This window comes from Haliotis cracherodii, unplaced genomic scaffold, assembly GCF_022045235.1.
Source record: "Haliotis cracherodii isolate W230 unplaced genomic scaffold, xgHalCrac1.p SCAF_9, whole genome shotgun sequence".
Classification (NCBI taxonomy): Eukaryota; Metazoa; Mollusca; class Gastropoda; order Lepetellida; family Haliotidae; genus Haliotis; species Haliotis cracherodii.
Window position 1 is genome coordinate 7,872,414 of NW_027266343.1, and position 21,278 is coordinate 7,893,691.

The 21,278-nt window shown below is 40.7% G+C and overlaps 1 protein-coding gene across 1 annotated transcript; it reads right to left on the reverse strand.

Annotated features, from left to right (window-relative positions):
- Positions 1 to 4,466: 4,466 nt before the first annotated feature.
- On the reverse strand, positions 4,467 to 16,921 carry LOC139452233 (uncharacterized). Its single transcript, XM_071233633.1, has 12 exons — positions 16,874 to 16,921; positions 15,663 to 15,803; positions 14,142 to 14,948; positions 13,938 to 13,990; positions 13,462 to 13,725; positions 12,291 to 12,515; positions 11,759 to 11,831; positions 11,152 to 11,295; positions 10,458 to 10,526; positions 9,451 to 9,633; positions 8,340 to 8,534; positions 4,467 to 5,278 (listed from the first exon to the last, which is right to left on the reverse strand). Exons 2-12 carry the CDS (start codon positions 15,793 to 15,795, stop codon positions 5,079 to 5,081), a joined length of 2,346 nt encoding a protein of 781 aa, XP_071089734.1. The 5' UTR covers positions 15,796 to 15,803; positions 16,874 to 16,921; the 3' UTR covers positions 4,467 to 5,078.
- Positions 16,922 to 21,278: the final 4,357 nt, after the last annotated feature.

Here is a 21,278-nt window from a genome sequence, read left to right on the forward strand (position 1 = left end):
CATGCATGATGTAGGAGTAAACGATGATCAGGATGGCCTGGAAATTAAGGCACTTGCAGTGACCAGTTAACAAGTGATCAGTGAGATAGTATATAAATACTGGGAACGCCAAACAACTTCATTGTAAATAGACAAATGCACCTGTGAATGGTCAAGGTTTTACATACCGAGTGAAACAAAGACGAGGTGCCAGCCTACACTGGAAATGCTGTATGCTGCATGTCCAGCCTCCATCAATACCTCTAGTGATCTGTTCTTGATTCCGAGCCTTGCGCATAACCATTGTCATGACCTGGTTGAGTGACTTCCTTCCATCAACGTGAAAGGATTACCCACAGCGAAAGAAAGAATTAAAATCCTAAAAATATCCTATCCAAATGGTATAAGTACTCACAACCAATTTCCTCTAATAGTAAACTGTCACCTTTGGCATCCCCAACAATCCTCACCATGGTCATTGGGCAAATGTAAAAATCACAAACCTTAACGAGATTCTGTCTACATGGTCACACCCGGTCATTGTGAAGATCTAAAATTCTATCAACAGTGAGACAACATGGCTGTTCATATTCATTTCCAATATCCTCTTGGAATTAGTGATAAATGTTAAGTCCCACACTAAACATTCTCTTAATAATTCTTACAAAATACTAAACAGAAAGTGGGGTGTGGGAAAATGGGACATATTCCTACGTGAAATAATAAGACATAAGTAGTGATGACTGTTCTATCATAATTGTAGTATCTAAAGCATGAATTTGGCGAACGAAAAACATTATATTTATAGTCACCCTCAATGACTAACGTGGGCAAAACGAATATGTCCGCAATCAACAAACAATCACTTCACTAATGGCGAGCATTTACCAACCCGCGACAATCGTGTCAACTCGGGGATTCCCCTAGCAATAAACTCACTTCTAAACTCACTACTGTTCTACTGTCGGGTAGCCACAATGGCTAGACTGGACCCTTGTGGAATGGTTCATGCCATAAAAGTCCAACAACGGAACACTAATTAAGACGGGCCGACCTTGTGTTCATGGTCTGGTGAACACAGGTCAATGGCGGCTCGTTAACTCAAGATTCACATCTCACTGTTTTGATTTATCTCACTATTCTTTTAATATATTTTCCAACTTCAACTTAAACCCGGTCCCGTGTTACACGCATGGCACACGCGCTGCACACCCGTTGCACACCAGTGTCATATGCGTGTTACACGCGTTCTCAACGCGTGTTAGGGGAATGAACTTTTAGGCAGTAGTGTATCATATTAGAGTTCATAACTCGTTTCTAAGTGTAAACATGTATCATATTAAAGATCATAACTCGTTTCTAAGTGTAAACATGTATCATATTTGTGATCATAACTCGTTTCTAAGTGTAAACATGCATCATATTAGAGTTCATAACTCGTTTCTAAGTGTAAACATGTATCATATTAGTGATCATAACTCGTTTCTAAGTGTAAACATGTATCATATTAGTGATCATAACTCGTTTCTACGTGTAAACATGTATCATATTAGTGATCATAACTCGTTTCTAAGTGAAAACATGCATCATATTAGTGATCATAACTCGTTTCTACGTGTAAACATGTATCATATTAGTGATCATAACTCGTTTCTAAGTGTAAACATGTATCATATTAGTGATCATAACTCGTTTCTACGTGTAAACATGTATCATATTAGTGATCATGACTCGTTTCTAAGTGTAAATTACATGTAGAAACCACTTATTGATTCTATGCTATTTGCGATCTATTTGTAACAATAGAATATAGCCACAGTTTGCTAACACAAACTATGCCTAACAAAAGCATATAAATTAAGCAATCACAAGCGATGCCAATTATACATGAAAGCGTTTGGCTGTAGTACACAATCTGTCACTTCAACAAGTCAATCATTCGTTATCAACAATAATAATAACATATCACATTAGGCCAACTAATTTGGTATTAATGACACAATTAATAATACACGTAAACTGCACAATAACTCAGTTTGTCGATTTTAATGCAATGGATGCACAGAATGATAATTTGAGGACGTCCTGTTATTACCACCTGAGATGCATTGGACATTGAAGATCCTTGGTCAGTCCTTAGTCCTCTCTAGACTGGATAATGCCAATAGTTTACTGTATGGAATCAAACACTACTCCTTTTTTTGGTCGCAAATACATGAGGTGGTGACCTGTCCCTGTGTGTCAGGTAGGGAGAGTTTACGTTTCAAGGATTTACATTTGCAATGAAGAAATTTAGTTTTCCGGTAGACAACTTCACAAAAAGTATATAATAAATAGAAATTCCATGTGTCGAGTGAAATATCATGTTTCTCTCATCTCGTGACGGGGGAAAAGGAGATATTTTCACTCATGGCTAAGCCACTCGTTAAAATATCTCCTTCCCTCGTCACGAGATGAGAGAAACATGATATTTCACTCGACACATATCCTCTATTTATATAATGTTAGACTAATATTTAGTCTCTGAAATCTTATATTACACAATATACTTCTTGACTCTAAAAATATTTAAAAAATCCCTATGCTGGCTAGACTTGCTTTTGTATGAATTTCTAGATTATTTAAATATATATATATATATATATTCCACGGTCATGGTGCAGGACTAATATAATGCGTGCATGTGTGATTTTATCGATCAAAATAAATTGTCGAAGATAATGTTTGAAACCATAATTATGCTTCATGCTGTTGAAGACAAGAAATTATTTGCCACAAAAGCACATTGTTGCAAGGTGTATTTATGTTTTTAATTAAGGCTCATAGTATTAATGAAATAAATATGTGGTATTGCAGCACTTGTTTTAACTTTTTTGTCTCCATACAAAATCATACAAAATTATTTATCCAAAGATGAAACTTGTACCAGGTCCCTAACTCAGAAAAATCATGCCTTTCCCAAGGGAAAGTTAACAGTGAAGCATCTAGCCAATGACAACAAACACTTCTCCCCTTACACATCTTCCCGAGGCAAGAGAGTTAACTGACTTTAAAAGTCCAGTTTCCACCCTTGCCGATCTAGGCTGGTATTATGGAGTTACAGTTTGGCTGGACTAACGAGTCTATCCATAGTCCAATCAAAATCTCGCAACGAAAACGAAATCCGGTTCGTAAACTGCCGTGCAGATTTCGGTCGACTGAAGGATTTGCAAAACATGTGCATCGCCAACTCGTTGTCAACAGATATTTTCCAAACCTTTGCATGTTTTTAATCAAGGTGCTAGCGTGAGTTGATGCACCTCACGATGTAAGACCCGTTTTATCACAATATAGATCTTGATTATCGATCAGATGACTGGGCTACGATCGAGCCCAGGAATTCCAACCTAGTTCGGCAAGGGTGGAAACTGGACTTTTGCAGTCAGTTAACTTTCCAGCCTCGGCCAGGTGCCCCTTAAAATGCCTCATAGAAATATTGAAAACATTGATGTCTCGATCATGACGACGGGTACCTAAAGTCCTAAATGTTCTCCTTTTCCTCACTTATATTCCTTGCTGTGACATGGGTTTTTTTAAGTCGTAGAATTGCGATGCATATATACCTAATCTGAGGAGCAAAAGCAACTATACATCTCAGTTGATTGTATCATATGTTTGATTTTCAGTTGAAAAGATCTTATCATGATCATAAAAATAAGGAACTGTACTGGCGCTTAGTCAGTTTTAAAAGAGTACTTATAAATGGTTTTATTTTGTAAAATTTAATTTGATTTAATAATTATTATCATAAAGATTTGTTTTCGCATAATACACAAGTGCTGATGGGTACCGTATTCGACGTAATAAGCGCCCCGCTCTAATAAGCCCCCACGGCGATATTTGCTTATATAATGGCAAGTGAACAATCCCAATTAGCATCCCTTCCGATTGATCAATGTACACAAGACTTATTTATTCGTGTATAATACGCACGCGTGTGTTATATACACCCTAAATTATGGGCAATTAAATTCAGGAAAAAAAAAATATCTGTCGTATATAAACAGTTCAGGCCGTCAGTATAAACCACGAAATTTATCTTTCAACTTTGTTTTTTCCACCAAAATAATATTCTAATAAGATACCCCTATTTCTATTTTTGAGAGGGCCTTGGGCGCTTATTACGTCGAATACGGTATATTAGAATTTTCCTTGAAAATCAAAATAATCAGCCACAGATTAGTGCTACAAACCGTTGCAGGTATGACTGATGGTTAACAGTCCTTTCAGTTTTCAATTATATAAATAATGCGACAAAACCATATCCAATAGAAATCTCTGCATAAAGCAGAGTCGATTGAACGATTCCGACTATCTCACGAGCAGGGGATCGGGTGGTCAGGTTCGCTGACTTTGTTGATGCATGTAATCGTATCCCAATTGCATGGGTCCATGCTCATGATATCACTGGATTGTCTGGTCCAGCCTCGATCATTTACAGACCGCCGTCATATAGCTGGAATATTGCTGAGTGTGGCGTATTAAACAACAAATAAACAAACAAACAAAAACTATCAAATAGTAATATAATAGGAATGATAATATGATAGTAAAAAAAATCTTCGGTTTGCTTTCTTTTGCCCCTCAATTTATATTGGTAGCATATTCTTCATAAGTAAAGATTAATGAAGACCTGGCTAGCGTATACATGAACAAACGATAATGTAAAATAATCTGAATACATTTCTGTACTATGGTGATTACATAAGGTGGTTACATAATGTTTAGACCTGTGAAGATTCCGGGGTTGAATAGGTCTTCAGCAACCCATGCTGGCCTAAAAAGTGACTATGCTTGTCGTAAAAGGCGACTAACGGGTTCGGGTGGTCAGGCTCGCTGACTTGGTTGATGTATGTCATCGTATCCCAATTGCGTGGGTTGATGCTCATGATATTAATCACTGGATTGTCTGGTCCAGACTCGATTATTTACAGACCGCCGTCATATACTGGAATATTGCTAAATGCGGCGTTAAACAAGAAACCATCCAACCAAAATAATGTTTACAAGAACTTGGTACGCTTTTCTCCTCCGTGCTATGGCGACATGACTTCGAATTCTCATTCGAAATTGATGTAACTGTGAGAAGGTATCTCTTTGGTAAGCTCCATCTTAAATTCCTCGGCAGCGTTCCGGTTCGTGTCTTCCGAGTCCGAAGTTATGATATATTGACATCCAGCAATCGTCACAACCCTCGTGGACAGACGACTAACCTGGGACTGGTGCGCTTTCTCTGCGTACGTCCCCTTCCATAGGTCATCTGGGATAAACGATACAGGCATTAGTGATTTGGACATATCTGGTTTTGTGCACAGGTGAGGTGAGGTGAAATGGGGTTTAACGTCGCGTCCAAGATTATTGCACTTATATAGCGACGTGCATGTACGTGTGTGTCTTTGTGTGGCTGCTTGTACTAGTCCGGACTAATGCCGATTTATAGTGCTATCTCACTGAGATACCATGCCGCAGTTTAACATGAATACCCCTCTCAGACACAGTATACTGACTCCGAGCCGACCAGTCCTTGTTTTAGCCCCTTAATGCCGAGCGCCAGACAGGGTAACAACAAGTACCATCTTTTAACGTCTTTTGGTATGACGCGGCAGGGGGTCGAACCCCGGACCTTCCACTCTCCGGGCGGACGCTCTACCACTCGACCACGGAGAGGTTCTTTTGTGCACAGAGAAAGGTTGACATTAGCGACATATTTAAAATATTTAGGAATATGTTCAATTTTGGACATTTCAGACAAAACTACAATAACTAAACAATAGAATGTTATGATGCGTTCTCGTTATCAGTAATTCTTAAATATTCAACAGACATTAAGGTTTTACTTTTGTAAATGTTTTAGGAGTGAAAGTAGTGTAGCAAATGATTGAAGAAAATTTCCATATTCAATAGAAATCTCTGCAAAAAGCAGAGTCAATTCTATTATTCCGACCACATGAGCATGTCTTTCGGGAAGTTCGGGACGGGGGAGTCTGCAGGCGGCTAGTGGGACCTATATAGAAGCGACACGAGGGTGGTTCGAGGAAGTTCGGGATGGGGGAGTCTGCAGGCGGCTAGTGGGACCTATATAGAAGCGACACGAGGGTGGTTCGAGGAAGTTCGGGATGGGGGAGTCTGCAGGCGGCTAGTGGGACCTATATAGAAGCGACACGAGGGTGGTTCGAGGAAGTTCGGGATGGGGGAGTCTGCAGGCGGCTAGTGGGACCTATATAGAAGCGACACGAGGGTGGTTCGAGGAAGTTCGGGATGGGGGAGTCTGCAGGCGGCTAGTGGGACCTATATAGAAGTGACACGAGGGTGGTTCGAGGAAGTTCGGGATGGGGGAGTCTGCAGGCGGCTAGTGGGACCTATATAGAAGCGACACGAGGGTGGTTCGAGGAAGTTCGGGAAGGGGGACTCTGCAGGCGGCTAGTGGGACCTATATAGAAGTGACACGAGGGTGGTTCGAGGAAGTTCGGGATGGGGGAGTCTGCAGGCGGCTAGTGGGACCTATATAGAAGCGACACGAGGGTGGTTCGAGGAAGTTCGGGAAGGAGGAGTCTGAAGGCGGCTAGTGGGACCTATATAGAAGTGACACGAGGGTGGTTCGAGGAAGTTCGGGATGGGGGAGTCTGCAGGCGGCTAGTGGGACCTATATAGAAGCGACACGAGGGTGATTCGGTGTGGATTGATGCTCATGATATCAATAACTGGATTGCCTGGTCCAGAATTGATTATTTATAGACTGCCGTCATACATCTGGAATATTGCTTTATATTTAATGCGGCGTTAAACAAACAAACAAATAAAATGCTATCTATTTGCCAAGTACGAATTGAACACCTAATTGTAAATGCCGAAGTCCTGCCCACTTCCAAAACAATTCTATATTAGAATACGGAGAAATGCTGTTTTAAGACATTCAACAGTGCCATAATTCTGTACATACACGAGTGCATTACAAAATATTCGTTCTTGGGCACGGTACTTATGCTACTCCCACCTATCAGACCTAAACTATGTGTTTCAATATTATTTATTGATTATTCTCTTATCCTGTGCCGTCATGTACTGATTTTGCAAATTTATAAATTAGTACTTTCTGTCGGTCAGATTTATCGGTGAGCCATTGTGTTTCAACTTTTTGATATCACCTCGTAATAATTGGTACCACGATAGTTTTGTTTATGAACGTGTGCTTTAATTACTATTTTCAAAAATGATCTATTCAAGGCTTGTTGCTGTAACATACATCAATATTTGCTAGATATGTACAACGTATATTTGCGGACGAAACGTGAGATATACTAAAGTTTAGATGGAAATATCAATAATCAAATGTTAAATCTTGAAACCATAGACATAACATGAGAAGATTCAGAAAGATAGAAATGTTCAAAAGACTGACTGTGTAAAGCAAATTATTATAAAATAATCAGAAAACATAGCTTAAATTGTCGGCTTAAAAATATATGACTTGTAAATCGCTTGAATGCAGTTTCATTTCTGTGTAGTGAGAAACGATTTCCTCATATTTCTTGTAAGGAAGAGAATTTATGGATGTCAACTTCTTTGTTATGAGGAACACAACGTTTCGGAGTGTATACTTACTCCTTCATCCCGGTGAACGATATCATGATGATGGAGTAGATACTTACTCCTTTATCCTGGTGAACGTTATCATGATGACGGAGTATATACTTACTCCTTCATCCTGATGAACGATATCATGATGACGGAGTATATACTTACTCCTTCATCCTGATGAACGATATCATGATGACGGAGTATATACTTACTCCTTCATCCTGATGAACGATATCATGATGACGGAGTATATACTTACTTCTTTATCCTGATGAACGGTATAATGGTGACGGAGTATATACTTACTCCCTCATCCTGGTGACCGATATCATGATGACGGAGTATACACTTACTCCTTCATCCTGGTGAACGATATCATGATGACGGAGTGTATAGTTACTCCTTCATGCTGATGAACGATATCACGATGACGGAGTATATACTTACTCCATCATCCTGTTGAACGATATCATGATGACGGAGAAAGTATATACCCCGACACGTTGTGTTCCTCATAATAAAGAAGTTGATATTCATACATTCTCTGCCTTGTGTGTGTCACTTCTAAATGCCTTTCAAAGACTTAAAAATTTCTCAGGTTCCCTGATCGATTGCTCCACAACGGTGTTATCTCCCTTTAATCGTCCAATGAAGTGGCCATGTCTGGCCCACTCGCAAACTGTCAACCATGCAACATCAATTCTTTGTTTATATAAATCTAACTTTTTGAAAAACATCCATACCTGCAACCGGCGACCTGTCGATGTTAGCACGAACTTGCAGCTCACCCTTGCACAACTCTGCTAGTTTGGTGACAAATGGTGAAAATGTGTGGATGTCAGGGATGATGACTGTGACAACATGCACACAGCCGCTGGCTTTCGTTACTCCAGCATGCACCAACCGAGCAGCAGCATTTGGTTTTTTCGCCATTGTGCCTGTAGAAGCATACATACATATAAAACATCAACACCCGATAATAAACACTCTCAGATATCCGTCGAAACAGATTCAATTTGGCGGAAAAGGAAAAAAAAGCGGTGAAAATTATATGAATGGATCACTGAAAATCAGTGCTGGAACAGGTGTTCAAACAGAGGGTAAGCATGTCGTTCTCTAACGGTAGCACCCTCCACTTATAGAAGGTGCATGAAAAAGTTTCCTGACGCAACGGTGACATGTAACACACCAGACAATCAGACACACAAAACAAGATACTGTAAACTACGGTTATAACGAACTCAAAGGGACTACTAATTTTAGTTCGTTATAACCGTAGTTCGTTATAAGTACATATACAGCATGACTACAGCAAGTAGTCGGGACCAAAAAGTAAGTTCGTTATATCCGTCAGTTCGTTATAAGCGTGTTCGTTATAACCGTTACGGTAGTTTACTGTAGATGTTAGAAAGTGTCAGTGCTACTCAATGCAAATTGACCTTTGTACATTATTGTTATGGAACCAGGGTTCGAGGTGATGAACTGATATTTTCAGTTATATCGAGGGTAAAGACAACCGCAGATTCTTCCTGGGAAAACTTCTAAAAAACCTGTCCATTGTTTCGACAGGGGAATGATCAGATTGTTATTGCATGAAACATAATATCACCAAAACATCCCAAAGCATTTCCATAGCCCCGATATACAGCTCCCGCTGACCAGATGTATCTAAGCTGTATAAGATACCATGCCTTGGCTAGAATGGTAACAAACTGAAAGACATTATTTAGCATTTAAGTTCTAACCTCACTTTCAGGACCCAATATAATGCACACAATACACGTGAGCCCCACGAACTTTGGATACATAACTAAATGCCTTTATGGATGCAGTCATCGTGCCAGCATCTCTCACCTGAAGGAGCGATGGGGATGGTGATGGTGTTGCACTGTAGTTTGTCACCAGCGTTTCTTATCCCTTGTGCAATAGCTTCACTCGCGAGTTCTAACTTGTTCTCAGGACAGTAAGAGTGTATCAGCGTCCCCGTCGCCAGGGTTGTACTGTCCAGAGCACATATGGTCTCGCTTAGTTCAGACACTGTAACAACGGGTATTTTCATAAGAGAAATAAACAGATAACAAAGACAGATATGATACTTTTGTATGACATTTCGCCATTTATTACTGCTATGGCTTGATACCAGTCGTGTTGACTTCAGAGCCCGTTGACAAATATAACTCAGTATATACTGATGAGCCAAAGCTGAGAAAGGCATGTCTCCGTGGATATATTTCGATCCTAAATTAATGAATGAGGTTAGGTAAAATGGGGACTAACGTCGCGTTCAAGATTATTGCATTTATATGGCGACTAGCAATGCACGTGTGTGTGGCTGCTTGTACCAGCCCGGATCTATGCCGATTTTATAGTGCTAGCCCACTGAGATACCATGTCACAGTTTAACATGGATGCCACACTCTGACACAATAAAATAACTCCGAGCCGACCAGTCCTCTTTTAGCCCCTTACTGCCGAGCGCCAGGCAGTTAACAAGTACCATCTTTTAACGTCTTTTGGTATGACGCAATCGGAAATCGAACCCAGGACCTTTCGCAGATTCTCTACCACTAAAACCACGGAGGCGGTGCAATGAATGAATGGATGAATGAATGAATGAATGAATGATCTTTATCGATGATCTATGTTTTCTTCATCGATAATACATATGCTATAAGTGAGTGAGTGAGTATGGTTTTACGCCGCTTTTAGCAATATTCCAGCAATATCACGGCGGGGGACACCAGAAATGGGCTTCACACATTGTATCCATGTCGGAAATCGAACCCGGGTCTTCAGCGTGACGAGCGAGCGCTTTAACCACTTGGCTACCCGACCGCCCCCATAGGATATTAAACACAAACCATAAGCGCCGCCTTGCCATTCTATTCTTTGTGGATATATGCTCATAAGCCCTGGATTCTCTGTCGGATCTGGAATACAAGGTATACATAGGCTATGACTATTTCTCTCGGAACGTTTATCTTGTGGTACTTTGTAGAAAAAAAATATTTGAACATTTTCCACGACTTTCATGTTTTGTTTCACAAATTTGTTTGTTGTTTCACGCCACTGTCAGCAGTGTTCTGCCAAATCACGGCTTCACCAAAATAATCGCGTCGGTACCAGACAAACCAGTGATTGATATTATGAGCAAAGTGATATTGCCTGTCCACCCGATCCATTTATTGTGACAACAAGAGGTTACGAGGGACTTTATTCACAACTTAAACATTACATACCTCATACGATTTAAATCATGTTTTTACTTTACTTTATCTGACCCGTGAAGATCCGGGGTAGAATAGGTCTTCAGCAACCCATGCTTACCGTTAAAGGTAAGTATGCTTGTCGTAAGAGGCGACTTACGGGATCGGGTGGTCAGGCTCGTTGACTTGGTTGATGCATGTCATCGTATTCAAACTGCGTGGATCAATGCTCATGATGTCAATAGCAGGATTGTCTTGTGCAGACTCGATTATTTACAAACGGCCGTCATATAGCCGGAATATTGCTGAGTGTTAAAACAACAAACAAACAAACAAACAAACGACTTACTTTCTATTTCCTTATCATTCCACAGAACAAGGAGAACCTCTGTGACGTCCTTAGCATCATGCACCTCGCCGTTTACAACCTGCAGAAGGGTGTTACCCACGTGGACTCGAACCTCGCACTTCCGCTTGTGGTCCTTTTTCATCTCTATACATAGATGTGAAATAGAAACATTTACCACAGACAATAAATGTACATCCGCGAAATAGAAAGTCACAGAAGATAACGTGTTGAGGAAAGTCATTTGATCACACAAGTGTCATGTAACATTATCCATGTTGGCTAGCAACTCTTTATACCGTAGATGTCAGGGTCATTATATTTACCCTCAAGGCAAAACTGTTCTATCTATCCATTTTTATTTCGCACATTACTTTGGGAAAGTTTTGTATTTACAGTTACGTGAGTGAGTGAGTATGGTTTTACGCCGCTTTTAGCAATATCACGGCGGGGTACACCAGAATAGGCTTCACACATTGTACCCATGTGACCACCAACCAGTAGGCTACCCCACCGCCCCTAACTGTTAAGTATGGTACTATCTAACATTCATCTTATGTATATAACGGTAGTATTTACATCTTCTATCAACACCCTTTCGACTTCGCACCTTCGTGAAACTCCTGTATTCTCGTGAGATGCCTTGTCTTCAGCTTGTATGTATGGCGATGAGCTAGAAACAGCTAAAAAACAACAAAAAACAGTTTTAAACGCTCAGGAACTACATACATTAGACCCTTTTTTCACCCCCCCCCCCCCCCCCCCCCAAAAAAAAAATAAAATAAAAAAAAAAAATTAACATTGGTAGCATAAACTTGTTATGACTTGCTGAAAATGTAGTTTAAAGATCACAAATCATCGAGTGAGCGTGGTTTTAACACAAATTCGAACAATATTTCAGTTATATCACTGCGCGCCCTTTATGTCTTATGTATTTGATGTTTACATCTTTGGTAAAACCCACATGTATGTGCCTGGTGCTGACCAACCAACAAACATAATCAGGATTCGAACCCACGCTCATAGGTTTCTGGCACGCCCGAGACACGTAACCCTGCGCCACGATATTGCGACAATGTGGACAGACATGGTCGCACGTGCGGCCCACACAAGAATAATAACTTCAGAAAACTAAACAATACCTGTTTCACCGAGAGCTTTGTTTCGGGGTAGATTACGATAATGATCTCACTGATAGACCCAGTTCCCTTGTCCTCGTTGAAGAGTCGGATAGCTTTGTACATCAGCTGGACCACGTGTTGGACTGGGTACTTCAGGACTCCAGTTCCAAGGGCAGGGAAGGCAATAGAGGTGTACCGTTTCTCAGATGCCTTGATGAGACAGTTGAATACCAAGGACACCATCCACTGCACAAGGAAACAGATCTGAACTACCCTTTGGGAATATTTCAATTGAATGATGTTGCGAAATTCAGTGTTGCAGATCGATGATATATATTAATGTATATAATTGCTCTGTGTCATGTAGAACCCAGTCTACCAGAGCATTGTAATGTTAGATGTTTTCTTACCATCTGTATTCGTGGGGGATCTAAACATCTAAACAAGTCTGTTGATGTAACACATGAAATTGTCACAACCAAGTTGATGGTAGTCAAGATGCTCTTTCAAGAGCGTGTGTGTGCTTGTACTAGTGCAGATTGAAGCCGATTTTATAGTGCTAGCCCAGTGAGACACCATGCCGCAGTTTAACATGAAAACCCCTCTCAGACACATACTGACTCCGAGCCGACCAGTCCTTGTTTTAGCCCCTTAATGCCGAGCGCCAACAAACAGGGTAACAACAAGTACCATCTTTTAACGTCTTTTGGTATGACGCGGCCGGAGATCGAACCCCGGACCTGCCACTCTCCGGGCGGACACTCTACCCCGGAGGCGGTCAGTATTCAGATGAAAATGGTTCTATTTGCAGTTTCGTTTATTCACAAAACATCAGCAATTATAATTCTACAACAGAATCACTGTTGCATATTTAAGTTTACCAATGCATCACATGAAACATCTGGTTGTTCTCTTTAGAATTATCCACAGAAATGCCAAGACTTATTTTAGTGAGTGAGTGAGTAAGGTTTTACACCGCTCTTAGCAAAAGTCCAGCAAAATCAAGGCAGGGGACACCAGAAATGGGCTTCGCACAGTGTACCTTGTGGGGAAGCGAACTCGGGCCTTCGGCGTGAAGAGCACAAGCTTTAACAACTCGGCTACCCCACGCCCCAACAGTTTTTCAGCTTGTAATAATTACAATACCAAAGAAGGCTATCAAACAGGCATTGTCCTTGTCATTGCTACTCACCTTAAAACATTCTTCTTCTTCCTTCTCATAGTTTGGACTACCTTTCTCTGGGAATGAAGGAAGTGCGCCATGATAAATGGTCTTACAGGTTTTGATATTGCCAGGTCCGGATTCTGCCACCTCTCCATGTTTGATGCCATTTGGATAATCTCGCTTCAGTTGATCATGGATGGCGCTTCCAGCGGCATGGGAAATACACCGGGACACTCCCTGCCCTTTGTCTAGGACCAACTCCCCGTTTGTGGTGTTTACAATGACATCAGCCTGAAAATTGAGAATAAAGAAACGAATGGAAGCCACCCGCATAGTTTGGTATCTTGGAGTTGTCCAACCATAAGATATAATTAATATATCCATATATTGTAATTATATGATTTTTGAAATATATCTTGGAAATATAACATTATATAGAGCAGAAAACATTATTTCATTGTCTGCACCATATGAGTGTTGAAAGAAATAATATGCAATAATACCTGTTGTTTTTCAAGAGCATTCATAACAACCGTCACTTTCCTTGCCTTTTGTTCTGTAAAGAAAATACTTAAGGAATGATTTCAATGAATGAAAAATATAAATCATTTTTTCAAACTAGTAAGTTCTTGAATATTATACTTTTGGTTGGAATAGTTATTAATAGGAAAACATTTTTTGCGGTCTTTTTAGATGGTTTGACATACCTGATATACTTAGACTGAGTGAGTCTAGCGTTCGTGAAGGAATGGATTGCATGTGACCGAAATGTTCCTGGGTAGAAATGATACATTTATACTTCTCACCAACACGTTTCGAGACACCTGCGACAGCTGTGATACTTATGTCAGGACCGATAGTTAGGGTGAAGCTTGTGACACGCTCAACTTCACTTTTAATGCTTTTCACTACGTCATCAATCTCCCTTTGAGGTCCCCTAACCCTTATTTCATTTCTCTGTGTTGTCAACTGTACTCCGGTGAGACGTTCCTTGAGGGCATCAAACTGTGCCCATTTATACTGGTAAATATATTTGAGGCAGTCTTCAGACATTGGAACGCTTTCTTCTTTCATGTTTGCAGTCACTAATGGTTCAGTAGATTCATGCCTCTGCTTTGACCGTTGTACACAGTGATCTAAATGACGTATGGCACCAGCAGGGCCGACTACCGTCACCATCGTGTCATACTTCACAGCCAGTACTTCTACGTCTTCATCCCTTGAACCTTCTACAGGTGACGTCTCCATGCAATCCTCCATATCCTTGATTTCATCTGACGGGATGTCCACCTCACATATACTGTCCTTGATAATCTGAAGAGCATCTTGGTCCGTCTTCTTCCCTGGTTTGGAGATAGTGACTGTAGATTTGGCAAAATCAAACTCGCAGCTGATACCTTTATCCTCCAGATTTCGTTTGATGCTTCGTTTAGGTGCTGTCTTGTCTTTGAGATACTGTATCCGGGCTGGGGACAGCGGTATTTGATAGGTATGTTCTGGGAGAAGATCATTTTCTGGAACACAATATATTTTATATTGCACGATATTCACGTGAATACACGATATATACCTCAAAGTAATGTTAAATATGTGTTAAAGATTAATGACTATTTCGAAATATACTTAACTGAGCAAATTACCTCCATAGTAAAACGGGAGCAAGGGGCTACCCTATGAGTGAGTGAGTGAGTGAGTTGGGTTTAACGCCGCTTTTAACGTTATTCACGGCGTGTCAGCTTAATGTGGGAGGAAAGCCCGAAGTGATGCAGGTCTCAGACGTTTTCCACTTCGGTGAAACCCACGAGCACGGGTATGGTGCTGACAAACCCAGAAACATAATCAGGGCGAACCGGGATTCGAACCCACAATCATAGGTTTCTGGCGTGCCCAAGGGACGCAACTCTGCACAGCGAATCGCGGCGCCTTAGACGACTGGGCCACCCGTGCCCCCGCTACCCTATGAAAACACACCCAGTTAGCACTCCTCGGCCCCGAGAAGATCAGGGTTAGAATGTTCTTCCACAAATGTGCTTGTCATAAGAGGCCACAACCGGATCGAATGGTCAGGCAGACTTGGTTCATGTGTCATCATGTCATAATTGCGTAGATCCATGCTCATGATATCAATCACTGGATTGCCTGGTTCACACTCGATTATTTATCGATCGCCCTTAAATAGCTGGAATATTGCTGAGTTGGCCATTAAACAACAAACACACAAATAGTACCTTTCGCGTCATGGATGAAAAGAAAACTGCCACTGTTGGCTCCTCGCTCCTCAGCCTCCCCAGCCTCAGACAGGAAGGAACGAACTTGCTGTATTGGGTTCAGACTCACATTTAGGTAGCGACCCAAAGACATGATGCTACCTAACGATACAGAATATATACTTTTATATATCATACAATATATAAGTCCACCTTAGACAGAATAAATATGTAGATTTTGTTTTAGGATAAACTTAAATGTAAGTATATGGATAATATTGTAATTTTCATCAAGATCTATCTGTCTTTCTATCCCTCTATCCATGTATCTATCTATCCCGAAAATTGAGCTAAAACATATATTAATACGACTGATATAAAAAGGTGTATAAATTCCGTCGTACTGGACCCCATGTATTTACATTGAGAATATAGTAAACGTGTGTCGCTTACAAAGAATAGTGGTCTGCTATAGGTTGCGGTATAGATGAGTTATCTCCCTTTGATTACTGTTGTGATTTTCTGACTTCCTGCTTGAAAGCAATATTGTTTCTTTACAGATATCAATGGGTGTTCAATTGAAAATATGATAATGATGTATGTGTGTTTTGTTTGTGATGAATATGATACTCAGAATCCATGGCAGCTGCAATTGTGGATTGACAGATGCATTTTGTTATGATCAAATGTGTGGTTTAATTTATCGACAAACCCATAAACTAGTTTTGTACAAACATATCCTTCAAAAATCCCCAAGATAACTGGAAGTACCTGGAAGCATTGCCTCTGCGGAAGTACATACATTCACATGCAATCCTTTGATGAATATGCGATGACATTCATAGAGCGATGTTAACTTTCGGTTTCGTTAATACGAGCGTTTTAGTTGTCAGATTACCTCTTTATAAGATGGCACGTCATGTGAACACAATAATTTCTCAATTACCTGCCGAAACAGTTCCCATTAGGCATAAAAGGTAGAATAGTCATGAAGAAATATAAATGGATCACTGAAAATCAGTGATGGCACCAAGAAAATCATGCGTCCTCAAGATATTATCTGACACTGGGCATGTAAAATCAATATCAGTGTATAGACATGAACTAGATTATGGCTGTATTACTACATTATATGTATTGCCACATATAGTACTGATTGCATTGAGAAATTAAATGTTTCAAAGCTGACCTAGTAAGCAGATAGGTGATATAAGATTTGTTTATTTACTTACTGCGAGAAAGCTATGCTTGTCACTGCGGTAGCCGCCACAACAACAATGGCGGGCGGACTGAATAACCGTGCACCGTAACCTAGTTGTAATGTTGTATCACACTCTTGAATACAGAAGCCGTCGCATATCTTTATTACGAAAGTACGCAAAGGAATATTCGTATTCCGATCAAAAAGTCTATTTCTGTCGCCTAAATGCTCTACTTAATCATATATGTCACGATGTCAACCACTTGTTTTGTTTACATTCTGTCGTCATTTTGTTTGCGTCAATGCCTTTTAATTACATTTACAATAACATATGAGAACTACTGAGTGGTAAAGGAGTAATAGCGGAATTCAGTCATATTCCGACCCGTGAAGAATCTGGGGTAGAACAGGTCTTCAGCAACCCATGCATGCCGTAAAAGGTGACTATGCTTGTCGTAAAAGGCGACTAACGGGATCGGGTGGTCAGGCTCGCTGACTTGGTTGATGCATGTCATCGATCCCAATTACGTTGATCGATGCTCATGATATCAATCACTGGATTGTCTGGTCCAGACTCGATTATTTACAGACCGCAGTCATAAAGCTGGAAAATTGCTGAGTGCGGCGTTAAACAACAAACAAACAAACAAACAGTCATATTCCATCTTACAAGGAGTTCTGATAACGACATATACCACTATGTATGTGCACTGCATGTAATATAGCTGATAATTATTGGACAACACTGTATGCATGAAACCCAACCAAAACAAAACATCTTTGATTAGGTGCACATGCAAGGTACTGCAGGTAGATACATAAAAATACCCATACACATCACTGTGTAAGTGACCCGTGAAGATCCAGGGTAGAATAGGTCTTCAGCAACCCATGCTTGCTGTAAAAGGCGACTAACGGGATCGGGTGGTCAGGCTTGCTGACTTGGTTGATGCATGTCATCGCCTTTTACGACAAGCATAGTCGCCTTTTACGGGCAAGCATGGGTTGCTGAAGACCTATTCTACCCCGGAATCTTCACGGGTCTCTGCTCTGATGAAATATATGGCGTTCTTGCACATGAATCGGCAGTGGTTTGCAGTGATCTGCAGTTGACGATTGATCAGATCGCTTATCCCCCTTTGGTTATTGCCTGATACTTCCTGGTTCGATTATTTCAGCTTAATACGAAAACAAAAACATTTCACTGATGCAGTTTGACGATGGCATGTTTGTTTACCTGGTAATTGTTTTTGTTTGTTTGTTAATTGTTTAACGCCGCACTCAGCATTATCTCAGGAATATGACGGCGGTCTGTACAATAATCGAGTCTGGACCAGACAATCCAGTGATTGACATCATGAGCATCGATCCACGCAATTGAGATTGATGACATGCATTAACCAAGTCAGCGAGCCTGACCACCCGATCCCGTTAGTCGTCTCTTACGATTTACTGGTAATTAATTATTATGAATTTGTCTATTGTAATATCAGTTGCATTGGCTGTCTGATAGTAGTATTTTAGGCGGTCGGTTCGCCGACGACCCGGGTTCGATTCCCCACCTGGGTACAATGTGTGCAGCCCATTTCTGGTGTCCCCCGCCGTGATATTGCTGGAATATTGCTAAAAGCGGCGTAAAATCATACACACTCACTCTGATAGTATTTACTTAATTCAGCAGCGATACATTACAAAAATACAATGTACATGATATAGTGTATTTCTAGAAAGACATTTCAGTCCACAAGAAAGTATAATGCGACCGCTCATAGAGCAGCTTTTATCTTTCGCCTTCGTTATTACGAACCTTTGCGTTGTCCGATAACCTCTTTAAAACAGGAGGTGTCAGTGTGTGGGACACTAGCTAGGTATGATGCTGAGATTTCAGCCATGCTGGCGGCCATCCTGGATTTTCTACCACTAGGGGGCGCTGCAAACTATATTTGAATTATATACAGCTTTGCTGAAATCCATTCCGCATGCATTCCTATGGATATATGTATAAATGGATCAGATAAGTATGATATATTGAGTATATATTGATACCATTAGAGAGTAAGGATAAGAATTTACCGATGAACAACTTCTTTATTACAATTAAGAGCGACGTTTCGATGTAGGTCCCAACACCGTTATCAAGCAAGTCGGTTGATGGATGAGATTGCCACGTCTCCATGAAGACGACGAATAACGGTGTTAGAACCTACACCGAAACGTCGCTTTTAATTGTAATAAAGAAGTTGTTCATCCATAAATTCGTATCTTTACTTAGTACTCTTCTAAATGCCTATCAAAGAAACCATTAGAGAGTTTCGGCCATGTTGGCGGCCATCTTGGATTTTCTACCACCAGGTGGCTCTGCTGAGGTGGATCCATATCCAGAAATGTTCAAAATGGTTCAATGTGTGCCAAGTTTGTTGCTCTTAACCCAAAGTGCACCATTTTAGCCTTAACCGCCCCACTATGGCGCTCAACCTTTTGTTTACAACATATCACGATAACGGTCCCGTCTGACCTATAAGCATCTTACTTAGTGATAAGCTCGTTGTGTTGATATTCATACTGCCATTTTGACATAGTTAATCATTTACAATTTTAAATAGTAGGTTTGTTTGTTTATTTGTTATTAAACACTCGACAATATGCCAGCTCTGTGACAGTGGTCTGGAAATAATCGAATCTGGACCAGACAATACAGACAATATATAAACAAAAGATTTCATCAGGTGTATAAGTATTAAATACAAAAAACAGAGTCCAGAAATTCGTGCTTGTCAAAAATCTTTCGCCGTTCAACGGCTCCTCGAGTGTAATGAAAACTTTAACTTACATTGTAGTGCTAGGCGACGTACAACAGTAGTACTTGTGGCGTCATAGAGCCTATGATGTGAGAGTGACAATAGGGGAGAAGTAAAACGTAGGCCTATATATTGATGACGGTTGTGTGGACAGTAGTGAAACGTAGACACTGGAATGTGGATCAGTCAGTTCCTGATTGAAGGGGGGAGTCAGGGGCATTCATCATACATCTCTCTCTCTCTCCCTCTCTCTGACTCTAACTCTATCGCTCTCCCTCTCTCTCCCCCTCTCTCTCTATCCCTCCATCTCTCTCCCTCTCTCTCTCACTCCCTCCACCCCTCCCTTCATCTCCCCCCCCCCCTCTCTCTCTCTCTGATACTCATCAGCTACATGTACATGTTGTATATACTTTGATCAAGGCCATCGGGTCATGATGTCACTACAACAGTCAGGTCGTATGCACCGTGATATCATTAGTCAGTAGTCCTACATTAACATAACTTCAAGCTTGTATGCATAAAGATTCAGAGTAACAAAACACTCTCCAGATGACTGTATCACAAGAGGGATGACTTCAACTTCCAATAGTCAACTTTCCCTTTATGTTGAACAAATTCCAGAGCTCCAGCTACATTTCACAACTTTGGATGTAGTACAATGGAGCATGCCCTTTCTACGAAGAGGTAATACGACTCTTGCTTAAACTTGTGTGAGTTTACAATATTCAAGGCCTCAGAAAAGCTTTCACAACGTTTTGTGCTAGACAATTTCCAAATCTGACGCATCGGTAAAGAATTATGTCCGACGCAATTCCCTATTTTGACTTGTACCATGTTTTCCAGGTTTTTTTTAGATAAATAATTTCTTTGCATTTACCATTGCGCGAACATCTAGCATCATCACTAGTTTATAGTGGTTCTTAAACAGTGCCATCGACTCGGCTTCTAGCAGTGATTTCTTGTGAGCATGGAACGGGTTTTGGCGCAATATTTATTGCAAAGACAGATAAAATCACTAACAGTGACATGTACTGAAAGATAATCAAAACTATATGACACGTTCATGGTTGGTTGTTTTGTTGTTTAACGCCGCACTCAGCAATATTCCAGCTATATGACGGCGGTCTGTAAATAATCGAGTCTGGACCAGACAATCCACCGATTAACATCATGCTCATCGATCCACGCAATGCACGCTCAGGAAAGACCTTGATTAACTTGGTCAATTATACAACAGTAATTAGTTCAAGCCCTCAATGCATGCACTTTGTATTTGAAAGAACGAGTCATTAATCGGGGTTGTCCTGTTTTCGTGAGCAGAGGCTCATCCCTCAGCTACAAAAACTTCCTCGTAATAGGTTCAAATTTGGCATCAATGTCCAAGTATCCTTTCACAATAGGTTAACAGTTCATTTACGGCAAGCTTCAGCAACCCATGCTTGCCGTAAAAGGTGACTATGCTTGTCGTAAAAGGCGACTAACGGGATCGGGTGGTCAGGCTCGCTGACTTGGTTGATGCATGTCATCGATCCCAACTGCGTGGATCGATGCTCATGATATCAATCACTGGTTTGTCTGGTCCAGACTCGATTATTTACAGACCGCCGTCATATAGCTGCAATATTGCTGAGTACGGCC